The 24,444-nt window shown below is 35.4% G+C and overlaps 1 protein-coding gene across 1 annotated transcript in view; it reads left to right on the forward strand.

The window, feature by feature from the left end:
- Nucleotides 1-24,444, forward strand: part of LOC149527817 (serine hydroxymethyltransferase 1, mitochondrial-like) — a gene marked incomplete at its 3' end in the record, with an annotated part of 65,049 nt that overhangs the window by 8,568 nt on the left and 32,037 nt on the right. Inside the window, 4 exon segments of the mRNA XM_089812108.1 lie at nucleotides 3,284-3,405; nucleotides 3,656-3,732; nucleotides 4,615-4,739; nucleotides 20,102-20,194. Coding sequence (XP_089668234.1) covers nucleotides 3,284-3,405; nucleotides 3,656-3,732; nucleotides 4,615-4,739; nucleotides 20,102-20,194 — 417 coding nt within the window.

A 24,444-nucleotide genomic window follows, 5' to 3' on the forward strand; every position in this document is an offset into this window, starting at 1 on the left:
CAAGGCAAATGCCCCATAGTCTTCCATTTTCTAGTGAAATAGGCCACAAAGAGAAATTTCATCTTCAAAGCATGATTGTAAGTCTAGAATTCCTTTACTATTCAACTCTATAAGACCCATATCATGCTTTGTCCATTCTTCTTTCAAGTCCAAATTAGATGAATCTAATGATATTGCTTCCTCACTAAATGCTTGGATTTCAAATTGATCAAATATTTTCAACGGAGATTGCAATCCTTTTTCATTTGTGATTGGATTTGGATGTTACTAGCTAACTCAAAGCAACTATGCATCATACACATTTTTTCCTCAATGAAACAAGCGCAAAGTTTTGGAAAAATGAAGGGGTTCTAGTAATTATCTTTTATCTCATCAAAAATCCAAGCACCTTAATACCTTGTTAATTTGTACCTACCAGTTGAAAAGTTAGGGACCAAATGGTTGGCTTGCCAAGACTTCTCCAAGTGTCTTTTAGGAGTATGTTCATGCTAAGCTCACCATTAGTAATTGTATTGGCGAGATTCCATGCAAGGATCTCCAAATTGACCTTTGCTATTTTTTTGTCATTTTGATTGTTATAACATTGGATCAATCACTTGGTCACTTGATAGTGGAGGTTCCATATTTAGATTTTCATTTTTAACAGATTCCAATTGAGTTAGAACGTGCACCATCTCATTCTCCCGTAATACATATTACATACTGATAAATCCACTACTTCAAAGTTTGAAGTACTTGTAATATAGTTCTTGGATTGTAATTGATCTGTTACCATACTTGCATTCACATTTGAGCAGTCTTGCTTGTTATCCATAGCATTCTCCACTTTAGCCCCTGCTTTATGAAGCCTTTCTTTTCTTGTATGTGGGTTTGAGTGCATAGTCTTCTTTGCCTGGGCACAAGTAATGGATAGTACTTCATTTTTATAATAATTATCAATTAGGCTGATGCTACCCTTTTGCTTTGGACATCTAGTGTCTTGATTGTCCCTAGGTCCACATCATTTGTACTATATTTGAACTTTGTCCTACTTGTTTTGGCACTCTCACAAAATGTCCCCATCCTCCACATTGTTCACAATGAATGATATGACATCCTTTGAGGCTATATTGTATTTAATTATGCTTATTGCTTTTGATTACCACTTGGAGATGCATTATGTGGCTTTAATGGAGTAGATTGCCCTCCTTGTATGAAGAGTACCTATATAATCCTAGTCTTCAAATGATATGAAAACTCCTCCATTGATGACCCATAACTTGGTGAATCTCACAATACATCTTGCTAAGACAATTACGTTTTGTGTGTCCCTCAATATTGCACTCAGTACACCATAATTCATATAATTTCTCTATTGGTTTTTTCTTTAATTTTAATTCTTTCTTCATTTGGAGCATTTCGTTTTGGAGTTCTTGAATATCCCAATTCATTGCCACTGTTATCATCTAAACTTCCAACTTCCTATGTCTTCCTTTCAGTGCGTAAAGATATTTTATCTTCACTTTCTATGTCCCTCCCTTGATTGTAAACTTTAGAATAGGAAAAGGGTGTTATAACTTTCATCTTTTTTTGACATAAGTAGACCTCTAATGAATGACAGCTTTTGCGAACTGTCAGCTAGTTTTGTTTTTGGTTTCAATTGAAGCTCTTTGAGTCTGATTAAAAGCTTGTACATTTCCGTGCTTACTTTATTTTATATTGTAAATTTTTACTAGTATTTCATTATCCTCACAAAGCAATCTGAGCTCTTCTTTGGAGGCCTTCTTTGATCTCTCCCATGTAATTATGAAGGCTTGGTCGAGCTCAATATGTCAGTCAATTGCAACAGCGCACAGGGTGGCTAAATTAGATCTTAGCCAAATCACTTTATCATCTTTACCTATTGTTTTGTCTAGGTTGTCTCGTAAGTCTTACAATGCCTAATATAGTTCTCTAATACATTGCCTATAATCTTGGGAAACTTTATCCTTTCACCACTAGGAATTTCCATGACTTTTTTCTAATGCAAACCAAGCGTATGCAATCGTATGGCTAGGGAGTTTTGGTTTGGACGTTTTGATATTTCTCTTACACTCTCAGCCATATAGGAATCCTCAACTCTTCCTTGGTTTCAACCTTCCATGCATTTGTTTTGCCTTCAAATTTTCTACTATATAACATTGGTTAAAAAAAAATTCTCCTCTGGCTAACAATCTTTCAATGCTACAAAGGCTACTCTAGTAAAATCCTATGAAGGAACATGACTTTGGCTTCCAAGGTTTTTGAACTCAACTATGTTCTTGGAAAGGAATTTGAATTAAGAATTTTACGATTGTAATTTTTTCAAGTCTTTCTCATAATCTTCTCCTTTTTTCCCTTTGCCGGATGATTCTAGAGGTTGACCACTCTCATGGTGGACCATCCTCATCTCACCTATGTTGGTATCTAAGGGCATGAATAACTCAAATTTGACCAGATTTCTTTTAAGGCAACGGCACAATTGTTTTACTATTCTATCTGTTAAAATAAACACATGAATTAATAATAGAGATGGCATTATATACCAGATATAGGAGTACACTAGATCTTTATTTGCACATCAAATTATTACAGATGAAGACTCTAGATGATCGGCCAGGGATTAGAGTTGACCTGACTAGATTGTATAGCTTGCTATGATGATATACAATCTATTTGAAAGATAGTTGCCAAGATGAGCACAATCATCAATCAGGTAACACTTACAACTACTCAAAGCTGACACACAATTAAGACATAGTCGGATAACCAATATTGAAGAAACATAATAATAGACATTGTATACCGACTATACAAATTTCAACTAAACTAGGGATTTTATGTGCTTATGTAAAAACTTGAAACTCTAAGTATATATCCTTGTAGATTGCCATTTCAGTTGCACGAACACATATGCTTCTAGATAAATCTGTATTTTGGTGGTTGCGTTGAATGGAAGTTGTAATGCTGCTATATATTTTGTGTTTGGGCATCATAGAAACATTTAAGAGTCTTAGGCTGCTCCAACTTTGTTTTTTTGGACTTCAATCATAGTTTATTTAGGCAGACAGAAGCTGGCATTACTTTAGGAAAGTATCAGTTGTGTATCAGAATTTTCTATTTCATTGTGTAATTGAAGGTGCTAGGACATTTTTTGACGTATGCAGGATTGCTTTTGGTGACAGTATACATGCTTTATTATATCTACTAGGACACAAAGCACAAAGCACCTACTTTCCTGAGATTTTTTTTGGAAGCATTTTAACATGGTTTTCTTTTATTACAGGGACTTGAACTTATTCCATCAGAGAATTTTACATCATTGTCAGTTATGCAAGCTGTAGGGTCAGTCATGACCAATAAATACAGTGAAGGTTATCCTGGTGCAAGATACTATGGTGGAAATGAGTAGGGCCACAAATATATTTCTGATGATCTTCATTTTCTTTCATCTTATCTTGTGTGGAAGCAGAAAAATCTAAGATATTGTAAAATTCCTTTTGTTCATCTGTATTATCTGTCCTGTATATGTAGCTTTTTTCAAAACATTTACTTTTCTAATATGCTTTGTTATTCCATTCTCCCTGTCATAATTGCTTCAGAGCTTTGAGTATTTTCAGTGAATGCTAATTCTTAAACTACTGTGCAAGAAAATCAGGTTTATTGATATGGCAGAGTCTTTGTGTCAGAAAAGAGCCTTGGAAGCATTTCGTCTGGATCCACTAAAGTGGGGAGGTTTGTGATGCTTTTCTGTTTTCTACTTTGTCCAGTAAATACATGCTAAGACTTGTTTCCAACCATGAAATTAAAAACTTCCTAAGCAGAACCTTTTTATAGCTGGAAGCAATTTTAGACAAACAGCTCATCAGCTGTAAATTCTCCAAACGAGTTCATAATTGCAATACCATGATGAAACAATTAGAAAAGACTATTTTCTATTCAGATTATGTAAGTTAAAACCAGAACACTCCACCTTTACTCTTCTGCACTGCTTGCGTTTGAATATGGGAATAGTGACACACATCTCTCCAATTCTGGGGATTAATTTCAGCTCATCTTTTTAGGTTTATTTTTGAAATTAGATGTAGTTCTTTGCAAGTAAACCATATTCTGCAAGTGAACAGCTATAAGCCACCAGATTTTATGCAGCACATGGTTACACTTTTGGTTGAGCATTATTTTTTGAGGTCTATGTCTTGTTGATTTGTATTTTCAAATTGAAATATTATTGATGAGATCATTACAACTAGAAGTAAAAATGTCTTATTGGAAAGGATTTATAATTACTCGCCAACAGTGGTATTCTAGTTTGAAGTGCAATCTCTGATAACTAGAAGGTTGGAAGTCACTACTGTTCACTGTCAAAAGTTTCAAAAGGGATAACATGGGGTGACACATGTAAAAGAATTTTTGTCTTCTTGGAGTTCATTTGAACAAAGTTGAATATTTCTAACTTATTTCCATAGAATCATCACTTTTGTGGGGGTGATCATAGAAATTCAGTTCACATTTTATATTGAATGATGTTAGTTTGTTTTATTGTCAAAGCAGATGACCGTTTCTTGTTGATACTGCATGTAAAAATCGTTCTAAACTTCTCTTAATCTTATATTGCAGTTAATGTGCAGCCATTATCAGGCTCTCCTGCAAATTTCCATGTTTATACTGCTTTATTGAAGCCGCATGATAGGATCATGGCACTTGATCTTCCACATGGTGGTCATTTATCTCATGGTTACCAGGTGCGTTGAATTGGATTCATGCAATTTTTTTTTTATGTTGATTTTAAAATTCCATTAGGCTTAAGTATTTCCCTGAGGATGTCTCTCTCTGTTTCCTAAGTTTAGATGCTTTGTCATGGATGTAAAGCTTTATCTCCCTTTAAAAGTCTTTTGACGATCCTCCTCATGCTGCAAGCTTCACTTTTGTAATATCTGGACTGGTAACACTGTATTTTCCACTCTTTGTAGTATAAATAAAGTATAGCCAGACTACCACCTTTTACCAAAATTAGAATAAAATTCCCTGGCAAGTTTTTTTATATGTATTTTATTGAGGAAAATAAATGTTGGAAAATCAACTACAGTTTTTTGGAGGCAGTAACACTTCTGACATTTTCATAATCAATCATCTCTTTTTCAATTCTCTTGTGGTATAAGGAAATATCCCTTGTGGATAATTATAAAGTTCAATATTAATATCTTTTCTATTTGATTTCACTATTGTTACTCAAAGGATATGTTTTTGGATTATTCTAAGTTCTAAATATGCAGATATATGGCCAACATAGTTAAAACTTAAAAGATCTTATTTGGAATATGAATACAATTGAAATCATAAATAGGAAGCGTCAGTAAGCCAATAAATCTAACTAAATTCCCAAGTCCAAGTGATTCTTTAGTCAATCAGCACCTATTTTCGGTATGCAGTCTATTACTGCACTCAATTACAAAAGGTAATGCACTGGAGCCCAGGGGATTCACTTCATAAACCAGTGACATAGCACAGGCTTTTATAAACATCTTTGATTTTGTTTCCATGCCTTAGATTATGTTTTTGATACCCTCCTCTATATACATTAGGATAATTAAAATACTTACCTATTTTCACGAGTTATTTGTGTATATAATTTTTTGTTACATTTTCATATCCTCGTATTATTTCTACCCTATCAACTTAGAGCATTGCCACACCCACATCTAACTAAAAATCTTGTTTTGGTTTCCATCCCATACATTATAGTCTTGGTACAAAGCTTGGATGAGTTACAAAAAATATGTCATCTTACAAAAGGCTTTGATTTATATACATCTCGATCCCCAGGGCCCATATCCTTGCCAAATCACTTTAATAGTCTCCCTAATAATAGATATCTCAATCATGGTATAGATATTAATCTAAATCGTAATCAAAGGGTTTCAAAGATTCTTGGTGATTCTTTGGAGTAGGAAATGTGTCCAATAAATATTTTTTAGGAAATTTCGGTAGGATTATAATAAACTTTCATGATCTTGGTCTCATGTAATGTCCCCATTTTCAGTCACTCCAACATTTTGTAGTTATCGTTGACTTTCTTGGTGAGCTCCAACCTTTTTTAAGGGGATATTTTTTGTTGGCAGTGCACTTAGTTGGTCTTGAGGACACTCTTATGTGTAATGTCCCCAATTTTGTCGGCATCAGAGTCTCAGGGATTAGCCTGTTATTGTGATCTTCGTAGGCTAATTATTCTGGATAGAGGGTCTTCTATGGCAATGGCTTGGCTTGGGAGGGTCTTGTCTTCTCCACATTTCAGTAAGCTGCAAGTTGGTCTTCGTTTAGCTCAGATTGGACTTCGTTTCGGCTTCGTTTTGTGTACTTACTATTTGTGGTAAGTTGGTGTTGATCGAAATGGACCCTTTCTATTTTTGGAAAGTGCATTTGGTCACATGGAGAAATAATAGGTATGGCTCCTATTTTAGACGACATATTTAAATGATGAGTATATTGGGAGTTAATATATTTTAAGTGGCCAAATTATGATTAAATAATTAAATGACTATTTATAAAGTTATAATTTAACTTTATAATTTCACTTAAGTTGAAGGTTGAGTTATCATTGGAATGTTGCCAAAAGAGTTAAGTTGGAAAGTTTCAATAGTTGAGTTCTTTTCGGAAACTTTCACAATTTTAGAAGTTGAGTTCTTTTGGAAACTTTTGTCAACAAAGGCATTATTAATATGAGCTCATTTCATTAAGAAAAGCATGCTTGAAAATATATTAGCCTTTGTTGTCTTTGTGGCTTTTCCGAAGTTCTGAGTATTGACGCCCTTGCTGAGGTATAAGAGTTTTGATGCTGCAAAGTGGTTTTTAATTCACAGCTGAGGTATTGTGAATTAGTTTTTGAGAATTATTTATCTTCCCATAGCTGGAAGAAATCAATTGGGGTTGTAGTCTCTTGGCTGCAGCGACTGTAATTAAGAAGCGAATTGGAGATTGATCAGTTACTTCATTGCATGGCTAATGGGAATTGTGACTGGGTCTGATCATTCCTACTTGCAATTTCATTTGGAAGATTACTATGCATATTTGTGGCTGCCGTCTAGCTCCCTGTGGTAGCATTTGATATTATTTGGGCTCTGTGAGTCTTTCTTGGTGGCTGCGAACTGGTTTATGAGCCCTGTGGTTCATCTCTGAGGGCTGTGAGTTGATATCTGGGTCTGCAATTATATATTTCAGACCTGCACTAATGTCCATTGGGCCTGCAAATATCTGGGCACATATTTAGGGGATTTGTGTCTGCAAATTCTAGGCAGCATTTCACATTATAGTGGCTGCGATTACAACTGTAGAGTCAGATACATATAGCAAGTCCTGCAAATGTTTATTTCCAGCTCGTGAGATAGTGCCCACGCTTCATCTGCTAGGCTGGGTGTTTGAAGATTTGATCCTGTATAACATTATCAGCCTGGAGTAGTGCGGTTTAATGCCAATTCTGATTTCCAGTCGGGCCTGAAGTGCATTTAAGGCGTGGAGATACTGTTGGGCAGCTTATAGCATCGCGATGCTCACAGAATTGTACACCTTTCCAGGTTCCTCTTAATCTAAAAATTAGTTCTGTTGCAGCAATAAATTGCAAGTTGGTTCATATATCAGAACTTAGCATATGAGTGGCAATTGTTTTAAAAAAAGGAAAGAGATTCGATATTGTCTATTCAGTCAAAATTCAGTATTATTATTTGTAAATTGCAGTATTTTCAATTGTGATAAAATTTGCTTGCCAACTGTTTGATAAAATGTCAAACTTCTGATTAGTTAAGGAAATTGATGTGTTAAGGCTTAATTGTTGAACGATAACCGGCTAGGGGTTTTTACATTATGACACTTTCTGAGGCGAATTTTGGCTTCTAGTGCATTTTCTAAGATTATTTGAGAGAGCATTTCATTGTGTTGAAAACACACATGTTCCATTGCAAATGGGGACCCCCAATTTTTTGCTTGGTTGTTTGTTTAGTTTTGCCTTAGTTTGTTAACAATTTTGAAGCATCAAGTGTTGGTGTGGTTTGAAACTCAGGTAAAATGTGTAATGAAACTCAAGATTCCAAATGAAAATTCTTAAGGGAGAAAAGAATTCCGGGTGTGGCAAACCAAAAATCCTTACACTTGCCTTATTTTTGTTCTGTTTCGAGGAAGAATTCTGAGGCATGTGAGATTTTCCAATTATTTGTCCTAGGAGATGTCTAATATCCGACCATGGGAATTGCATTTGTCCAAACATGAATCAGATCTCTGATGTGCTTAGTGAAATTGTCCTAACACGTTGCTGATTTCCCCCTAGCTTAGGATTGAATCTGAACAAGTTTCCAAAATCTCATCAAATGCCTCATTTCCGACCAAGCATATTGGGTTCAATCCTCAGACTTGGTCTTATTTCTGACCTGCCTATGGGAAGGATTTCTTAACACAGTGAAAGTCTGATTTGGTTCAAATGAAATTCCCAATAACCATCAAACTTCTGATATGAATCTTGGATGTAATCCTTGAAAACATAAGAAATCCAATCTGGACTTGAAGTTCAAATCCAAAACAAGGTGAAAAAATCTGAACTTTGCATGGTAAATTGTAAACATTTAGCAAATTTATGAGATGGCCTTCATGTAAATTCCAAAGGAAGGTTGAAATTCCGACCTCCCTTGGGACAATTTTTTTAAGGCAGGTCAAGTATCTGACCTTCTTTAGGACAAATCTCAAACATGTGGAGACAATCTGATATGCACAGGGATTAAATTCCTTAAGGGAGAGGTAAAATCTGGGTGCTGTCAATGAAATTTCCAAGTCATCTTTTCAACCTGATGCCATGCATTTATTCAAGCAAGTACCAAAATTTTTAATCAGTATTATGCGAATTCCAAACGAGTGAAAGCAAGGTGAAAATCTGCTTGTTTACCAACACTTAGTGAATTTTGGAAGTCGATCTTAATGAAAATTCCTAAGAGAGGTCGCAAAACCAACCTCTCTTGGAAAATAATCCCAAAAAAGTTTGGAAATCGAACCTCCCTTGGAACAAATTCCCAAACCAAGGGTGAAATCTGACTTGCAGTCAATGAAAATACTGAAGGGAAAGGTGTGGTTTAAATGTTGTCAATGAAATTGGAAAGTATCTATCAAGCAACTCAATTTGATTACCATGTACTTGTGCAAACAAACTTTCAACTTTCAACAAACATTTGTAAGAATTCAAGTGTCTGTACTGTACTGATCAATAACCTGTGACATACAAAGTCTGAGTTTGTCTGCAACCTCAGATCATATTTCGACATCAGTGAAAAAACCTGTCATCAATACAGCATGTCTGCTACCTGAACAATCTCTCCAAGTGCCAACAATCTCTTCTACTTTCAACAATCTCCCCTTTTGGCATCGATGAAAACATATGTGGAAAAACCTTAAACCCAAAAGTATCATCTCTCCTGCTTTCTGAATATCCTCAACAGATATAGCCTTTTTGCTTCCCATACACATACCTAAACTGATAAAATGTTTTTTACATGAATTTCTACCCCTTTGACATCAATGGAAAAGAGTGTCAAAAAATGTCAAGTATAATAAGCTCTCCCCCTTAGGAAGATCTCCTTTGTCAAACAAATCTCTATCCTTAAGAAAGATATGCAATACCTCTGATCTCTAATCAGTTACCTTGGATCAAGCCAATCTACAACCATTGCATTGACTTGGCTTTTGGTTTCAACAAACATTGTTATCAAAATATGATCAAATAAGAGCTCTCAAAATTTAACTCTACTCAAAGCGAACATGCCCCCTTAGGAGCAGTACCAAGCATCACTTCTAGGTGAATAATTTTGTGCTATACTAGACTGATGCTTTCAGAACAATTAATCTCACAAGGTGAGGCCATCACCCCAAGCATACCTTTGAGATACTCATCATTGTCCTTTGGAAAAGGCTTAGTAAAGATATCTGCAACTTGTTCTTTTGTGCTCACGTATTTTAATCTTACCTCCTTCTTTGAAACTTTTTTCTCTTATAAAATGATATTTGATAGACATATTCTTAGGCTTTGAATGTAAAACAAGATTCTCTCACATGTCTATAGTACTTGTATTATCACAATGCATAATGATAGGTTCAGTAAAGGATATACGAATGTCCTTTAACATCTGTTTCATCCAAACCAATTGTGTACAATTATTTGTTGCGGCCACATACTGTGCTTCTACAATAGATTGAGATGTACAATCTTGCTTCTTATTTAGCCATGAAACAAATCTCCCACCTAGGAAGAAAGTTCCTCCACTTTTACTTTTCCACATCAATGTTTCCTGCCCAATCTACATCAATATAAGCATATAAGGTAAAATTATTAGATCCATCATAATATAGATTATATTCTAATATTTCTTCCAACTATCTAAAAATCCTCTTCACAACTACTAAATGAGATTCTTTACATTCTACTTGATATCTTGCCACAATACCAACTGCATTTTCTATTTTAGGTCTAGTGCGAGTTAGATATTGCAATCCTCCAATCATAGATTTGTAACTTTCCTGAAATGTATTAGGGGAACCATTAGTAAAGCCCAACTTACATCTAGTTACCATAGGTGTTCCAAATAGTTTAAAGCTTTTCATACCAAATTTTACTAGTAGATCCTTAAGATATTTAGTTTGAGATATAAATATGCCATCTTTATTCTGAGTTCTTTGCAAGCCAAGAGAGTATTTCGTTTCACCTATCATAGACATCTCAAATTCACCTTTCATTTTTTGAAAAAATTTATTGCTCATTTCATCCTCTCCACCAAAAATAATGTTATCAACAAATGCCTCCATAATCAAAAGACAATCAGAATTAACTCTCAAATATAAGTTGATGTCTGTACTACCTCTCTTGAAACCTAAGGTCTAACTCACATACTAAGCTCTTGGAATTTTCTTCAATCCATACAATTCTTTCTTTAGTTTACATACCATGTCTTCCTAATCTGTCGAAGGAAATCCATAAGGTTGCTCAATGTATATTTCCTCTTCCAACTCACCATTCAAGAAAGAAGACTTGACATCCGTTTGAGTCACTTTTAATTTGTTGTTAGTTGCATATGCCAAAAAAATATAACTTGTTCTATTCTATCCACAACTACAAAAGTTTCTTCAAATTCAATACCTTCCCATTGAGACTAACCTTTACATAGCAATCTTGCTTTGTTCCTTATGCCTTCTCCTTGTTCATTCATTTTGTTTTTGAATACCCATTTAGTTCCTATAACATTTATATCTTTAAGCCTAGGAACTGACTCCATCTATTGTTCTTTTCATTCTATTCTAATTCCTTTTTCATTGCATTAACCCATGATTCATTTGCACTCTTCGGTTCAACTTGTGAAATCAAGCATAATTCATTTCTCATTCTTTCTCTAGTCTTTACATCACTACTTGCATTTCCAATAATCTGAACATTGAAATGATTCAAAGCTACATACCTTGGTGTTCTCTATTCTTCCCTTGGTTCTTCAATCTGAATATGTATCCCATTGTCCATCGCAAAGAATTTTTCTTTTTTGTTCTTTAATTTTGATTTAGAATTAAGTTTTGACATTGACTTTTGCTCGACTGATTTGCTTTTTCATTTGATTCATAATCGAATGTTCTTTCTTACACTTGAAATCTTTCATCAATCTTCACATTTGCAAACTCAAATCTTCTCTAGTCTTAGACTATAGCATCTGTAGTAGAATAACTAATTAATATCCCTTAATCACTTCTAGATTCTAAAGTACTTGACTGTAGGTAAATGACCAAACCAAAGCTCATAAGAAGTTTTACCTGTTTCATGCCTTATCGGAATTCTATTCAAGGTGTATATTGCTTCTCTCAAATGAATATGTGCTACCTTTCCATCAATCATCATGGTTCCTATTGTATCAAGATTAGTTTCATTCCTTCTCTCCACTACACCTTTTGTTGTGATGTCCTAGGGGCTGAAGCCTGTTTAAAAATACCATGCTCATCACAATATTCATTAAACTTATGAGATGTAAATTCTCCTCCTCGATCAGATTTTAAACATTTTATCTTTAGTCCAGATTTATTCTCTACCTCAGCTTTATAAATCTTGAACTTATCAAGTGCTTCAGACTTTTCTCTTAGAAAACCAACCCACATCATTCTAGCGTAATCATCAACAAAAAGGATAAAATATCTCTTCATAGTATTATCTTGTCTTAGTAGGACCACATAAGTCTGTATGCACCAATTCCAACTTCCCTTTAACAATAAATCTCTTGCTTTGAAAATTATTCCTTGCCTGCTTACCCATCTCACATTCTATGCACATCATCTTAGTAGGCTTCATAATCTTAGGAAAATCTCTGATTGCTTTACAATTACAAATTCTCACCATATTATCAAAGTTTACATGACAAAACCTTCTATGCCATAACTATCTATCATCAATCTTAGCAACAAAACAACTTACCTCAGAAGGATTTAATTGAAGAACATTACCTCTGGTCTTAGTACCAAATGCAATCACATTTCTTGATTGATCTCTAATTGAACATCTTCTATCTTTGAATTGCAAATGATAATCCTTGTCCACAAGCTTTTCAACACTTAACAAGTAATGTTTTGAACCATCAACAAATTAACATCATTGTGTTAATTTTACCATCAAGAGTTATACAACCTTATCCCTTAATCAAGAAAGGAGTATTGTCACCATATCTGGCAACATCACCATCATACTTTTTTCAACTTAACAAACATGTCTTTGTCACCTATCATGTGATGTGAACATCCACTATCTATAATCCATTCAAATTTCTTCTCAATATATAAAATTAAATTTCTGTCTTCCTTTACAAGATTTTCATTTGTAATAGCAACAAGTCCTATTTTATCTTCATTATCACTCTTGTCAAAGTTAATATCCTTAATGTCAGGTTCATCATCACTCTCATAGTAACATTCCTTTGGATATTTTGACTTGTAAGGCTTAGGCTTAACCTTAGATACTCTACGAGGACATCTAGAAGCAAAGCAACCAACCTTTTGACAAGAGTAAGAAATTATAGGTCATTTTCCTTGAAATTTTCCCTTACCTTTGTGGTTTCTCTTCTTGATCAAAGGCTCAATCTCATCCAAGTTTCTTTCTTCTTCCCCTATTTCTAACCCAATCCTTAGCATATTCTCTAATGTTTTGACCACTAGTGCTCACACTCTTTGTTAGCATTCTCTTATATTTATGAATAGTAGCTTTAAAAGAAGATTCGGCCTTAGGTGAAGCATCTTTCAATTTAGAAGTTTCAAAAGATTGTAACTCACCAATTAGTGTCTCCCTGTTGAATCCTTTGATGAGAGGTATCACTTCCTCAATAGCATTGACCTTGTTCTCATAAGATGGTGTCAAAGATCTGAAAATCTTTTGCACAATTTCTTCTTCTAGCTCTTGTGAGGCCTCCATGTTTGACTTGATTGCGACAGTTATTTGGAAGTCCGACATCCTTTCCATACCTCACCGCCCTCTGCTTCCCCTCCATAGTAAATGCCATAATACTTGCCCTATGAACCAATGGTTCGATGTTGACTGCAAAGCTTTTCATCGCTCAATGCGTTGTGCTTTCGAGGCCCACTCCCCTGACATTACTCACCTTCGCTAATCCTATCTTCGTTTTCTTCGCCATAAGAAATGATCTTTTACTGCTTTCTAGTGTAAATCTCTTTGTTCCATGCTGACTTGCAACCCCCAACTTTTTTGGTGCACCCTTTTTCCCCATTGTTCCTCTCCACCCTCCACCCTCCACCCTTGACTTTCGCTCCCCTACCATTCATACCATGACTCTTTATGATATCCCAAGGCAGCCTTCTATTCACCCCATTTTGCCTCCTTTCGGCCAATTATTCACCTCTTCATACATTTACGAGGCCATCAGATCCATGAGATGTAGCAAAGCTGTAGATGAGGAGGGATTCTAGGCTGAACTCTTCAAGTTTGGTGCCTCGGTTCTAGTCCCCTATCTCTTTATACTATTTAATAGAGTGATGTGTATCAGGTTTTTGACTTCTTGGTCCAAGAATTTGATTTACCCTATCCACAAGACCGGTCCTGTCTTTGATCCTGGGAACTATAGAACCATTATGATTGGGCACACGTTTGCCAAACTATATGCAATAATTCTTAATGCTATGTTATCTAGTGGGCTTGACAGGAAAGGTTGGTGGGCTAGAGGGCACGCTGGTTTCTGGACCAACTATCTAGACTATGGACCATATTTTCACTTTATGGGCTATTATTGAGGCGTTTAGACATAGATCAGAGAAGTTTTATTGCTTCTTTGCGGACTTCTGCAAGGCTTTTGATTTTTTTCCCAGGATGGCTCTTTTTGAGAGGCTTCGGGAGATTGGGATTTCAGAGATGCTACTTACTGCTATTATGAGACTTTATGAGATTGTGGTGGGTAGATTTAGGACTCTAGAGGGTTTAACTGATCTGATTCATAGCACATTCAGGGTCAAGTAGAGCTGTCCTCTCTCCCCTACTTTATTCGGTTTATATATTGATAAGCTTGAGGACTTACTTTCGAAGTCATTGCTCTCGGGTGATGGTTGTTACTTACACCAAGTCCTAATCTCCATTCTTCTTTTTGCGGATGATGTGGTTCTTCTCGGTTCTTCCCCAGAGAGTTTACAGAGGCTGCTGGATGGTTTGGCTTCCTTTTGTGATCAATGTTAGCTTATGGTTAACTTGGGTAAGACACGGATTATGATCTTTAATTGCTTAAAGACATCTCATCTTCACTTCTTTTTTCAAGGCTAGGAGATTGAGATCACTTCCTCTTACATGTATCTGGGTGTTAAGTTTTCTGGGCCTCCCCTCAGTATGAGACCGATGATTCAGTCTAGAGTTAATAAGGGTATGGGTTCTCTTGCCATGCTTGAGAAACAATTTTTTAGACACCACTTTCAGGATACCTCATCCAAATTATCCCCCTTGGACTCCCTTGTTCGATCGACGGTTCTTTATGGCTCTGTGGTTTGGGGCCCATCTCTTCTTGGTTCTGATTGGGCATTGATTGAATGAGTTCAGACTTTGCTCCTATGGTGCATCATGAGATGTCATAGGTTCACTCATCATAGAATCATTCTTGTTGAGTTTGGCGCGCATCCCTTCAATCTTGCAGCTATTTTTGATCTGGTTTGGTTTCTTCATCATTTGCAGGGTTTTGCAGATTTGGTTGGTGAGCAGGAACGATATTCCTACTTGGCCTACTGTTCTTCTGTTAATATTGCGAGTTCTGATATGTGTTCTTGAGCTTGTTGCTGGTATGCCCAGGCTTCTCTGCTGAGATTGATTGGGATTGATATTGACCACCTCCCCCATTACTAGTTCTTGCTGAATGCCCTTGATCACCTCCTCCCTTCTCGGCAGGAGTTGAATGAACATGTCAAACTAGATATCTACAGACAATATATCATCACTACTTGGATCAACCCACCTGGTGGGTTGCGTTCAAGGATGACCTTTTATGCAAAGCACTTTTTGGAGATCAGTGATGGGATTATTGTTCATCATAGTTACTTATCTTGGCGGTGGTCTCATTCCTTGTGTATCTCCCTTAAATCCTCCAGGGTTGGCTCTTACTATCTTCGGGCTCAAACCGACCATAATATTGACAGTGGAGAGTGGATTTGTAAGTTGTGTACTTTACAGGAGGTCAAGACTGACTTACGCTCTATTTTTTGGTGCCATATCTATTATGAGACCAGAGGGAGATTTCACTGCTTGTTTTGGGATTGTTCTTCTCTTTCAAATTTCTTTAGCTACTGTGATCAGAGATGTCTTGCACTTTATCTTCAGGAGGCTACATTGCTTTGGGATAGTACTTTACAGTCACTACTTCCTCACTAGCATTCATCTACTCAGCTCATTACTGCTTTTTCACACCCTTATCTCCTTTACGGGGTGTGAAGAGGGTGTCTAGTTCTACCAAATCATGTGATCACTCCAAATCTGTCAGACCCCGGACACAGTCTTCCATGAGATCGCAGAAGCAGACCAGAGGTTCTATACATCCGCAATCTTCTCCTTCAGTGGCTAACTTGTTTTTGCCTAGAAAGGACTCCTAGTCCTTGTTGCTGCCACTCTTTGTATCTTTCTTCTTCTTCTTGTTTTTTTTGCTCGCTTTTCTTGGACACTGTTTGGTTGTCCTATTGTTGTCAGATATCTTGCTGTAATGTTTCAGTCCCATAGACCTTTTGGTGGTCTTTTGTTGGACACTAATATATTTATCTTATCTTATCTTTTGCATTGGTTCTCTAGTATTCCTAATCCCTGTAACAATCTCTATTATTCTTTGAACATAGGCTGTAATTGTCTCATCTTGCATTCTCCAGCTTTGCTTTCCAGTTCTAGAACTTTGCTTTCTTTGTGTACTCATCTCCTTTTTTTTTCCCCATTTTTCCCAAATCTTATGTGTTGAATCCAATTCTTTTACCTCTCTAAATTCTCCTTTGATAATGCACTAAGGCTTCTCTTGAAATTATGTTATACAATTTTTTTTTGTTCTCACCATTTGTACATGAAGATAGACCACTCTGATTTTATAGTAGTTTGGTTCTTTGTAATCAACCACAAATCAATTTTCATATAGATCAAGTGAGTCCTCATCTTATTCTTCCTCTTATCATAGTTGTCTCCATCAAACTTAGGACTTTCCTTCCTGTATGCCATCCTGGATCTCCTCAAGCAACTATGGTTCCTTCTTAAAGAGAACCTGATGTTTTGATACCAACTATTAAGAAGTAAAGTTCACACCTCACAACTGAGAGGGGGGGGATGAATCAGTTGTGCATAGATGCAGATAATACCCAACTTATAAAACTGATCACTTACTACCAAAATAATGCACAATAACAAGAACTCAAACACCATAACACAATGACTTTTGTTCTTGATGAAAACCTTGACAAGAGGGGAAAACCTTAGTGAGGATGGTATCCACTAGATATTGCACTAAAATATAAATTCCCTGTTAAAAGATGTGACCCTTTTAGGAGTCAAATACAATGCATTTAGTACAATTGTCCTTGTTAAAGGACCTTGAACCCTTGTTAGAAGATTCTAACCTTGTTAGAAGTTGATGAGAACAAAAGACACACAGCCTTAGCACACTGCTCAAAGTTTGAAAGATTAAACCACGTTTACTTCTAGTTAACAAATCCAATAAATATGAACCGACTGATCTGCAACTTACTTGCCAAAACAACTCCCTAAAAAAGTCCAGTATGAATGATAGATTCCACTCATACCTCTTCTCAAAACATATGACAATCTTTCATCTCTACTCTAATATTCCAACTTCAAGGCTCGCATCAATAATATCATCCAATACATACCATACATTACAAATAAGGAGAATAGCTTTCCTTTATACCCATTACAAATAAGCTAAGTTACCTTGGTTCACCCCTAGACCTTGTCGAACTAGCTTGGGTACGAATTGGTATGTGGTCCTGGTCCAATTCGCTTGTTGGTCAGAGTAGGGTTTGAATTCTAGGGGCCTAGTTCAAATTGGTAGGCTGGAAAATAATACCTAGGCAAACCATGCTTAAATTGATTGAACCTGGGTGAATTTGGTTTGAACTTTGAGGAACTAGGCCCCACGAACGTCAATAAAGTGATCCTTTTTGCCAAATTTGAGATTTTTTTGACATCTGTAACAGTAAAAGGTGGAAATAAATGACTTATGTTGGCTTCTAATTCTCATTTCTGATGTGTATGCAGGTTATTTTTTCTTGAGCAAGAGCAAATAGTTGGTTGGGCAAGAGTTTGGTTGTTATGATTTAATTTTAATGTTTTGAATCTTTGATGTTGAACTTGAAACACATGATGGTATGATCACAATTCATGATGCTACGATTACAAGTTTTAAAGTTTATGGTGTTTTTGTTGTTAAGTCATATGATTTTATGATGCTATGTGATTTTCTAATTTTAACTATTGCTTCTAGGCTTCATAATTATGTATATATATAATTTTTACATGTTTTTGTACAAACAAACCCAATGAACCCAAACCCTTTTCCAATTTTTTTCTGTACCGGCAAACCAGTTCCTTGAACGCGAGCTTATAATTGAACTCTAACTGGTAACTTAACAAATAAGTAATTAGGTCAGCCTATTAGGAGTTCCCCAATGCACAATTAAATACATAGGACCATGCTAAGGCATACAGGCCTCCTTAAGCAATTATACAACCATTATAGAAAGTATAACATATGCTACAATACATAATTAACTCTTGCCAATTATAATCAACACGTTACACTATCTAGTTGACTATCAGTGAAATATATCACACATCACGTATCAGCAAGCATTCCAACATTAGCCAAATGACCCACAAATCTGAATATACACACAAAAATGAGTCTTCTATCATCTTCCATTCTTGCCAACATTAATTTCTGCTCATCAAGTTATGACCAAAACACTGCAGCTACCTCTGGCATTATTCTTTGCTTACTGGTCTGCTACAAGTCTTCACTAAATCATCTGTAACTCAATCAAACTATCACATAAAGTATTGCAGCTATAGACATAATATCTACACTCTTCTTGCAATACAAAATCATGCTTGCATATCCATAATTGTTGATCATTGTCTGTACAATACTGATCAATAAGCTACAACATATAGAGTCTGTGTTTGTCTGCAACCTCATAAAAATATTGACATCAATGAAAAAACCTGTCATCAATACAACATGTCTGCTACCTAAACAATTTCTCCAAGTGCCAACAATCTCCTCTACTTTCAACAAACATATAGCCCGTTTTTTTCTAATAACACTTCAATCAACTTTTTGGAAACAAGTAAATTTGTTTGGTCTCCTATTTCTTAGAATTTCCAAGGTTATCTATTGTGCCATGGTTAGAGACCCTTTCAATGTTCAAAATTAGCCTATATTATTGAGCTTTCAGCTTCAGATTTTGCTTGTTGAGAATCCACATACTTCCAAACCCTTCTCAAAAATTTGATTATGCTCAACCTCTTTTAGTTCATTATCTAGAAAGGAACACCAACCGAAAAGACAAAATAAATTTTCACCACCTTTCCTCCGTTGAGATTGTCGATTTTTTCATTAGATCGTAGCATGTTCCTTGGGTTATGCTACTGTATCCAGCTGGAAAGAATCCTTTATTTGCTGAAACAAAGGTTAAATAAATACTAGTTTGCATATAATATAGCTTTCCTTTTTATCAGATTTGTTACAAAAAAAGAACCTTGTAAAGGTAATATGAATTAGAGAACCATTAAATATTTGGTCACAACGGTATTGGTAAGATTCATTAGAAAGCCATTGTTAATAAAAACTATGCCTTTTAAATTCAATATCTTCAATTCACTCTAGACAAATTTCCTACACTATGATAATGTGTAACTTTTGGACATGTGAATTCCTTATTAAAAATGAAAAGTTAAAATGTATATAATGTCAGTTAAGGATCAGTGTGCTATAAGTAATGAAGAAGGCCCTAAAGAACTGCATTTCTTTTTCCTATTCAGGCAAGTAAGGAAGACATCTTAGATTAGCATTTGACATTGTGTAAACATACTGTTAGTTTTGGATTACTAGCTTGCTTTGAGAGATCCAAGATCTGTATTCATTACCATATTTTCAGTGGTTTCTTTGCTACCTTGTGTGGATAGAAATCTGTATCATGTATCAAGGCTTTTTATGTGAAATGTATATAATTGTATGTTTAAAATTTTAAATAAATACTTTCAAATGCCTATTTTTCTCACAGAAAAGATTACCCTATATTTCCAAATGATATTTTGTGCGTGTTATTGAGCTGGCCTTCAGTTCTAAGCAGGATAAAAAATGCTTACATTGTTTAACTTCCCAGTAATAGTTGATGATCATTCATTGTATGAATTTTTTTATTGTACTAATTGGTTGAGGTAGATATATCCAATTTTGAATAAGTTAACTAGTTGATTATGAGGCAACTTTGTATGTAATTAAAGTTATGATTTCTTGTTTTCATTCATTTTATTCCGGCATCAAATTCTAATGGCTATATGGTTTGGTTCGTTCAACAGACAGACACAAAAAAGATTTCAGCTGTCTCAATATACTTTGAGACAATGCCTTACAGATTGAATGAATCAACTGGTTATATCGATTATGATCAGGTATATCTTTTGGATGCATTTCTATTTTAGGTTTCATTTTAATCAGTTCTTATATGAGAGAAGAAAATTAAAATCTACATCTCTCATAAAAGTGTTCATATTAATATATGATAAAACACAAAATTCCATTTTAAGTTGTAACAGCTTGATTGAACTAATGAAAATCATCCATATGTAAGACATCTTGATAACAGGCCTATAGCAGATGAAGTAAGTTAATACTAAGGCTGACTAAGGTTATGGGAAATTTAATTAAATTTTACCAATTTCTATTTTAACAAAAGGTGGAATGTTTGGATTGTCAGTATAAGAACCTCACATATTGACATTGGAGAATGCTGAAATCTTTAGTGGAACAATTGCATTCATCAAAGTGATGGTGCTAACGTCAAAATGTAATGTTCACAAATAAATAAAGTGACTTAATTAAATTAATTAATTAAGTTGTTTGAAATCAATTTTAATTTCACAAGGATGACATAAAACAATTAATTAAATTAGAAAATGTTTGGAATTTCATTATTTCATTTGTAGGAGGCTTGAGGGCTGAAGAAAGTGCTGTTTCGATATTGAGGCTACTCACCCTAGTCTTCTTGTTGCAAATATCACTTCCAATATTTCACAACACGTCTGCTAGAGTTACACAAATTTGTAAAGTCTCTTGTGGAGACAAATTTGTAGATAAGTACATTTAAAATAAGGTATTTGCAGATATTGAGATTCAATATTGTTTGGGATGAATCTCTTCCATCTTAAGTAAAGGGACATTTTATATTATTGTGAGCTGGTTGTCTGTCTACTCGATTAAATTGCAAACTCAATATTGGCCTGCCATTTTTTTAATATTATCTATTGTTGGGGCTTAGAAGCCATTGTCTTGAAATGAATAACTGAAATCATTTCATGCTCTTATATTCTATTTCAAATATTATCGGCAAAGGTGAACATTTAGTTTAGTATAATTGGGTCAGTTATCATAAAAGCCTTGAAACAACTGTCCTTTGGGTGGTGAAGCTATCACTCTCAATGAGAGTAATTAGACTTTCAAATGATAGCTTATTGTGGTTATTTCCTTTTGGTGATTGGTCATAATACTCAAACCTTTAGTGAGCCCCTATCCATATAGTGGATATATAAGTCAAATTTGAAGAAAATATTAAGACAGAAGCTCAGCAAAAATTACATAAAAGTTTATAGCAGATTTGAGAAGGGAATTATGACATTTTGAAGAAGAGAACTATAGCTTATATGAAGAAAATTTGAATGAGGGCTTGGTGCCTTTAGTAGGTAGGTGCTCATGAATTGAATGAGGGCTTGGTGCCTCTAGTGGGCAAGTGCTCGTGAATTGAATGAGGGGTTGGTGCTTCTCATCAGTTGAGCCTACAAAATTTTAAAGAGATTATTATATAAGCAAGTAATCTTCCATGGTTTTCGCAGGTAAGGGTTTTCACGTAAATATTGTGTTATTGTCTTCTTCTCATGTGCATGATTATGAAATTGAGTAAATGATGCTATTGTGACTGATTAAGTTGTTTCCCTCCCAACCTCTTTTAGTATAAGTGTGTGCTCATCACTTACAAGCAGCCTATAGTATTGAGATGTGCCAATTAGAGTAAATAATTAGTTGTACCAAGTTTATGTTAGCGTGAATGCTAATGATATTCCTGTGGGGGAGTATCCTAGAAGTGTTGGAGACATGATTCAGTGGCTATGTTGCATTCATGATAGAGTTTGTCATTGATGTCAACATTCTTGTTATTCTATAAAGGTTGGCAGATCAACAGATAGAATTGGCTTCGCATAGTTTGAGGATTGAAGATCAGCTTATTGGTGCTTGGGATTATGTTCTAGAGTGTGTCTAGATGCTATAGTTAAGAGCGCGTATGGAAATATGAATACTGGACAAAGTTATGAAGAATTTGTTGAAGGCAGCTTTCAAACAATGTTTTTGGAAGAAGGCACTATTGTTTGGATTTTATCTTCTAATAGAGATGGAATCTGGTTGAGAGAGTTGAAACAGAGGTTGAAGACATGTTGAAGATTCTTTGGATAAGTTAGCATAGTCAGATGATAAGGGAGTGGAAATTTATGAAGACTATGAGCTAACAAATCACTTGTAATTATGAAAAGATGTAATATTGTAATGAAATGTGTATTGTAATATCTTAAGTTGGTCCTATATTATTATTGCAAGTTGGGAAAGCCTCAAGGCTGACTCAATAATTTGTGTTAGGACTTGGTATAAAGGAAAGATTATTTCGTTTGATATAAAATATGATATGTGGTTATATCTATGTGACATATTGAGCGAACTTGAATTTGAACATCTTTTGGATCAAGCAGTGAATGGTGCAATTGAGGCATGGTGAGCTTACAAGGAACTGCATTTGGAAAGATAAGTTGTTGTTGGACTGTTGTTAATGTACACTCGTATTTATTAGTGAGGATAGTACTAAAGTTGTTTGGATAGTGGGTCCATCTATTTTCCTTTCAACTGCTAACGGGGTTGGCACAACTCCTAATAGGATTTTTAATCTCTTAATAGGGATTCAAAGTCCCCTAATAGGAACTCATATGTACTGATTGTATTTCATTGCCTCCTAACAAGGTCTATCCTTTCACAAGGAACTTTTATATTAGTACATCATCTTGTGGGCATCATTCCCACTAGGTTTTTCCCTTTGATCAAAGGTTTCCCCAGTTAACAAATTTGGTGTTATTGTGTATGGTTATCTTTCTACGGTTGTTGCATCTACTATTTACATGTTTCAAAATTAATAAGGATATTCAGAGTTGTTTTAATTGCATAACTTATTCATGCCCCTACTCCCCACCCTTCCCACCCCACTTCTCATTTATCTTGGTGGACTTTACTTTCTAACAGTTTACTTCCTTCCTAGTATGTGTTTATTACTTATGACAACAATAATATAAATAGACTACAAGAACATAATAAGTCATATGGAACACAACACAGTAAATTGGCAGAGAGATATTACTTTTCACTTTTTAATGATTGAGCAATGCTAGTTTGTTCTCGGTACCAACTTACAATATAAATCACCTGATGCTTGGTTTAGAGCGCCAAACATCACTTCCCTACAACTACTTGCATACCACTTTTTCATTACATTGTCTTATACATAACAACACATTTGATTCAAATTGGAAAAACTACTGCAAACATTAACCCCTCAAAAAAGTAGTTGTCTTCGAGATGACAAAGCAAAAATTGAACTAATGTGGTATACTTAGAACTACTACCAGGGGGAGTGTGAGAGGATGATCCTAGAGTAGTTGAGGATGTTGATGTAGGAAAATGTTATCAAAGTAGTCTTATCAACTGTTTCTCTCAAGAAATTCTCACCAGTTTGACAACACCCATCAAGTCCCTCTTTGTCTTCTCTAGCTCTCATGTGTTTACTGTATGGGGTAAATAGTTTAATGCATGCAGACAATAGACAGGAACAACAGTACTCCTTTTATTATTCGCATATATGCCGAAGAGATTACATAATGCTTTCAATGATGATTACAACCATGATCCAAAGTTGTACATATACCATCCCGAAGAACCTTCCCAAAGAGGCCCGTCGGTTGCATAATAATTATTGATGACATCAACCTGTCGGCTACACAATCTTTACCAACGACATCATCCCCCCAAAAGAAAAAGTCATCTCCGAACGACAATTACAAAATATCCGAGACAGATTAACAAAACGGAATACATTAACTGACTAACTACAATAAAATAGATTTGTTTCTGTCATGTCCCCTTTTCAAATAATTTAAAAAAAAAGAAAATCTTTGCTAAGGCAGGCAGGCCCAAGAAAGTGAAGTTTCGGAAAAAGGGAGTTAATCTTTGGAAACCGTTGGACTAATAAATGATAATTATTATTAAAATATGTTTCATTAACCTCTCTTGGACGTGAGTTACAGTTATGCCCTTTTTAAAGAGGTTTGGAGGCATTTTGGGGGGATTCCAGACTTGATTTTCGCTCATTCTTTGTTATTCTTCAGAGGCTGCCAAACCTGTGGAGAAGGAGACCCAAGAACGGGAGTTTGCAGGTTTCCAGGGAGACCCAAGAACGGGAGTTTGCAGGTTTCCAGGAAGGCTAAGGACGGGAGTTTGAAGCCATTCCATGTGCATGCTCATACAGAGTTTGCCTTTGTGCTGAACAGTGCAGATTTGTGAGTTTCCGGGTGTATTTTTGTAAGAGTTTGGTGTTTCCGGTTGAGTATTTCAT

Source organism: Cupressus sempervirens, unplaced genomic scaffold, assembly GCF_028749045.1.
Source record: "Cupressus sempervirens isolate cs-2001-9-10 unplaced genomic scaffold, ASM2874904v1 CseChr00s100013_2_01, whole genome shotgun sequence".
NCBI classification, from domain to species: domain Eukaryota; kingdom Viridiplantae; phylum Streptophyta; class Pinopsida; order Cupressales; family Cupressaceae; genus Cupressus; species Cupressus sempervirens.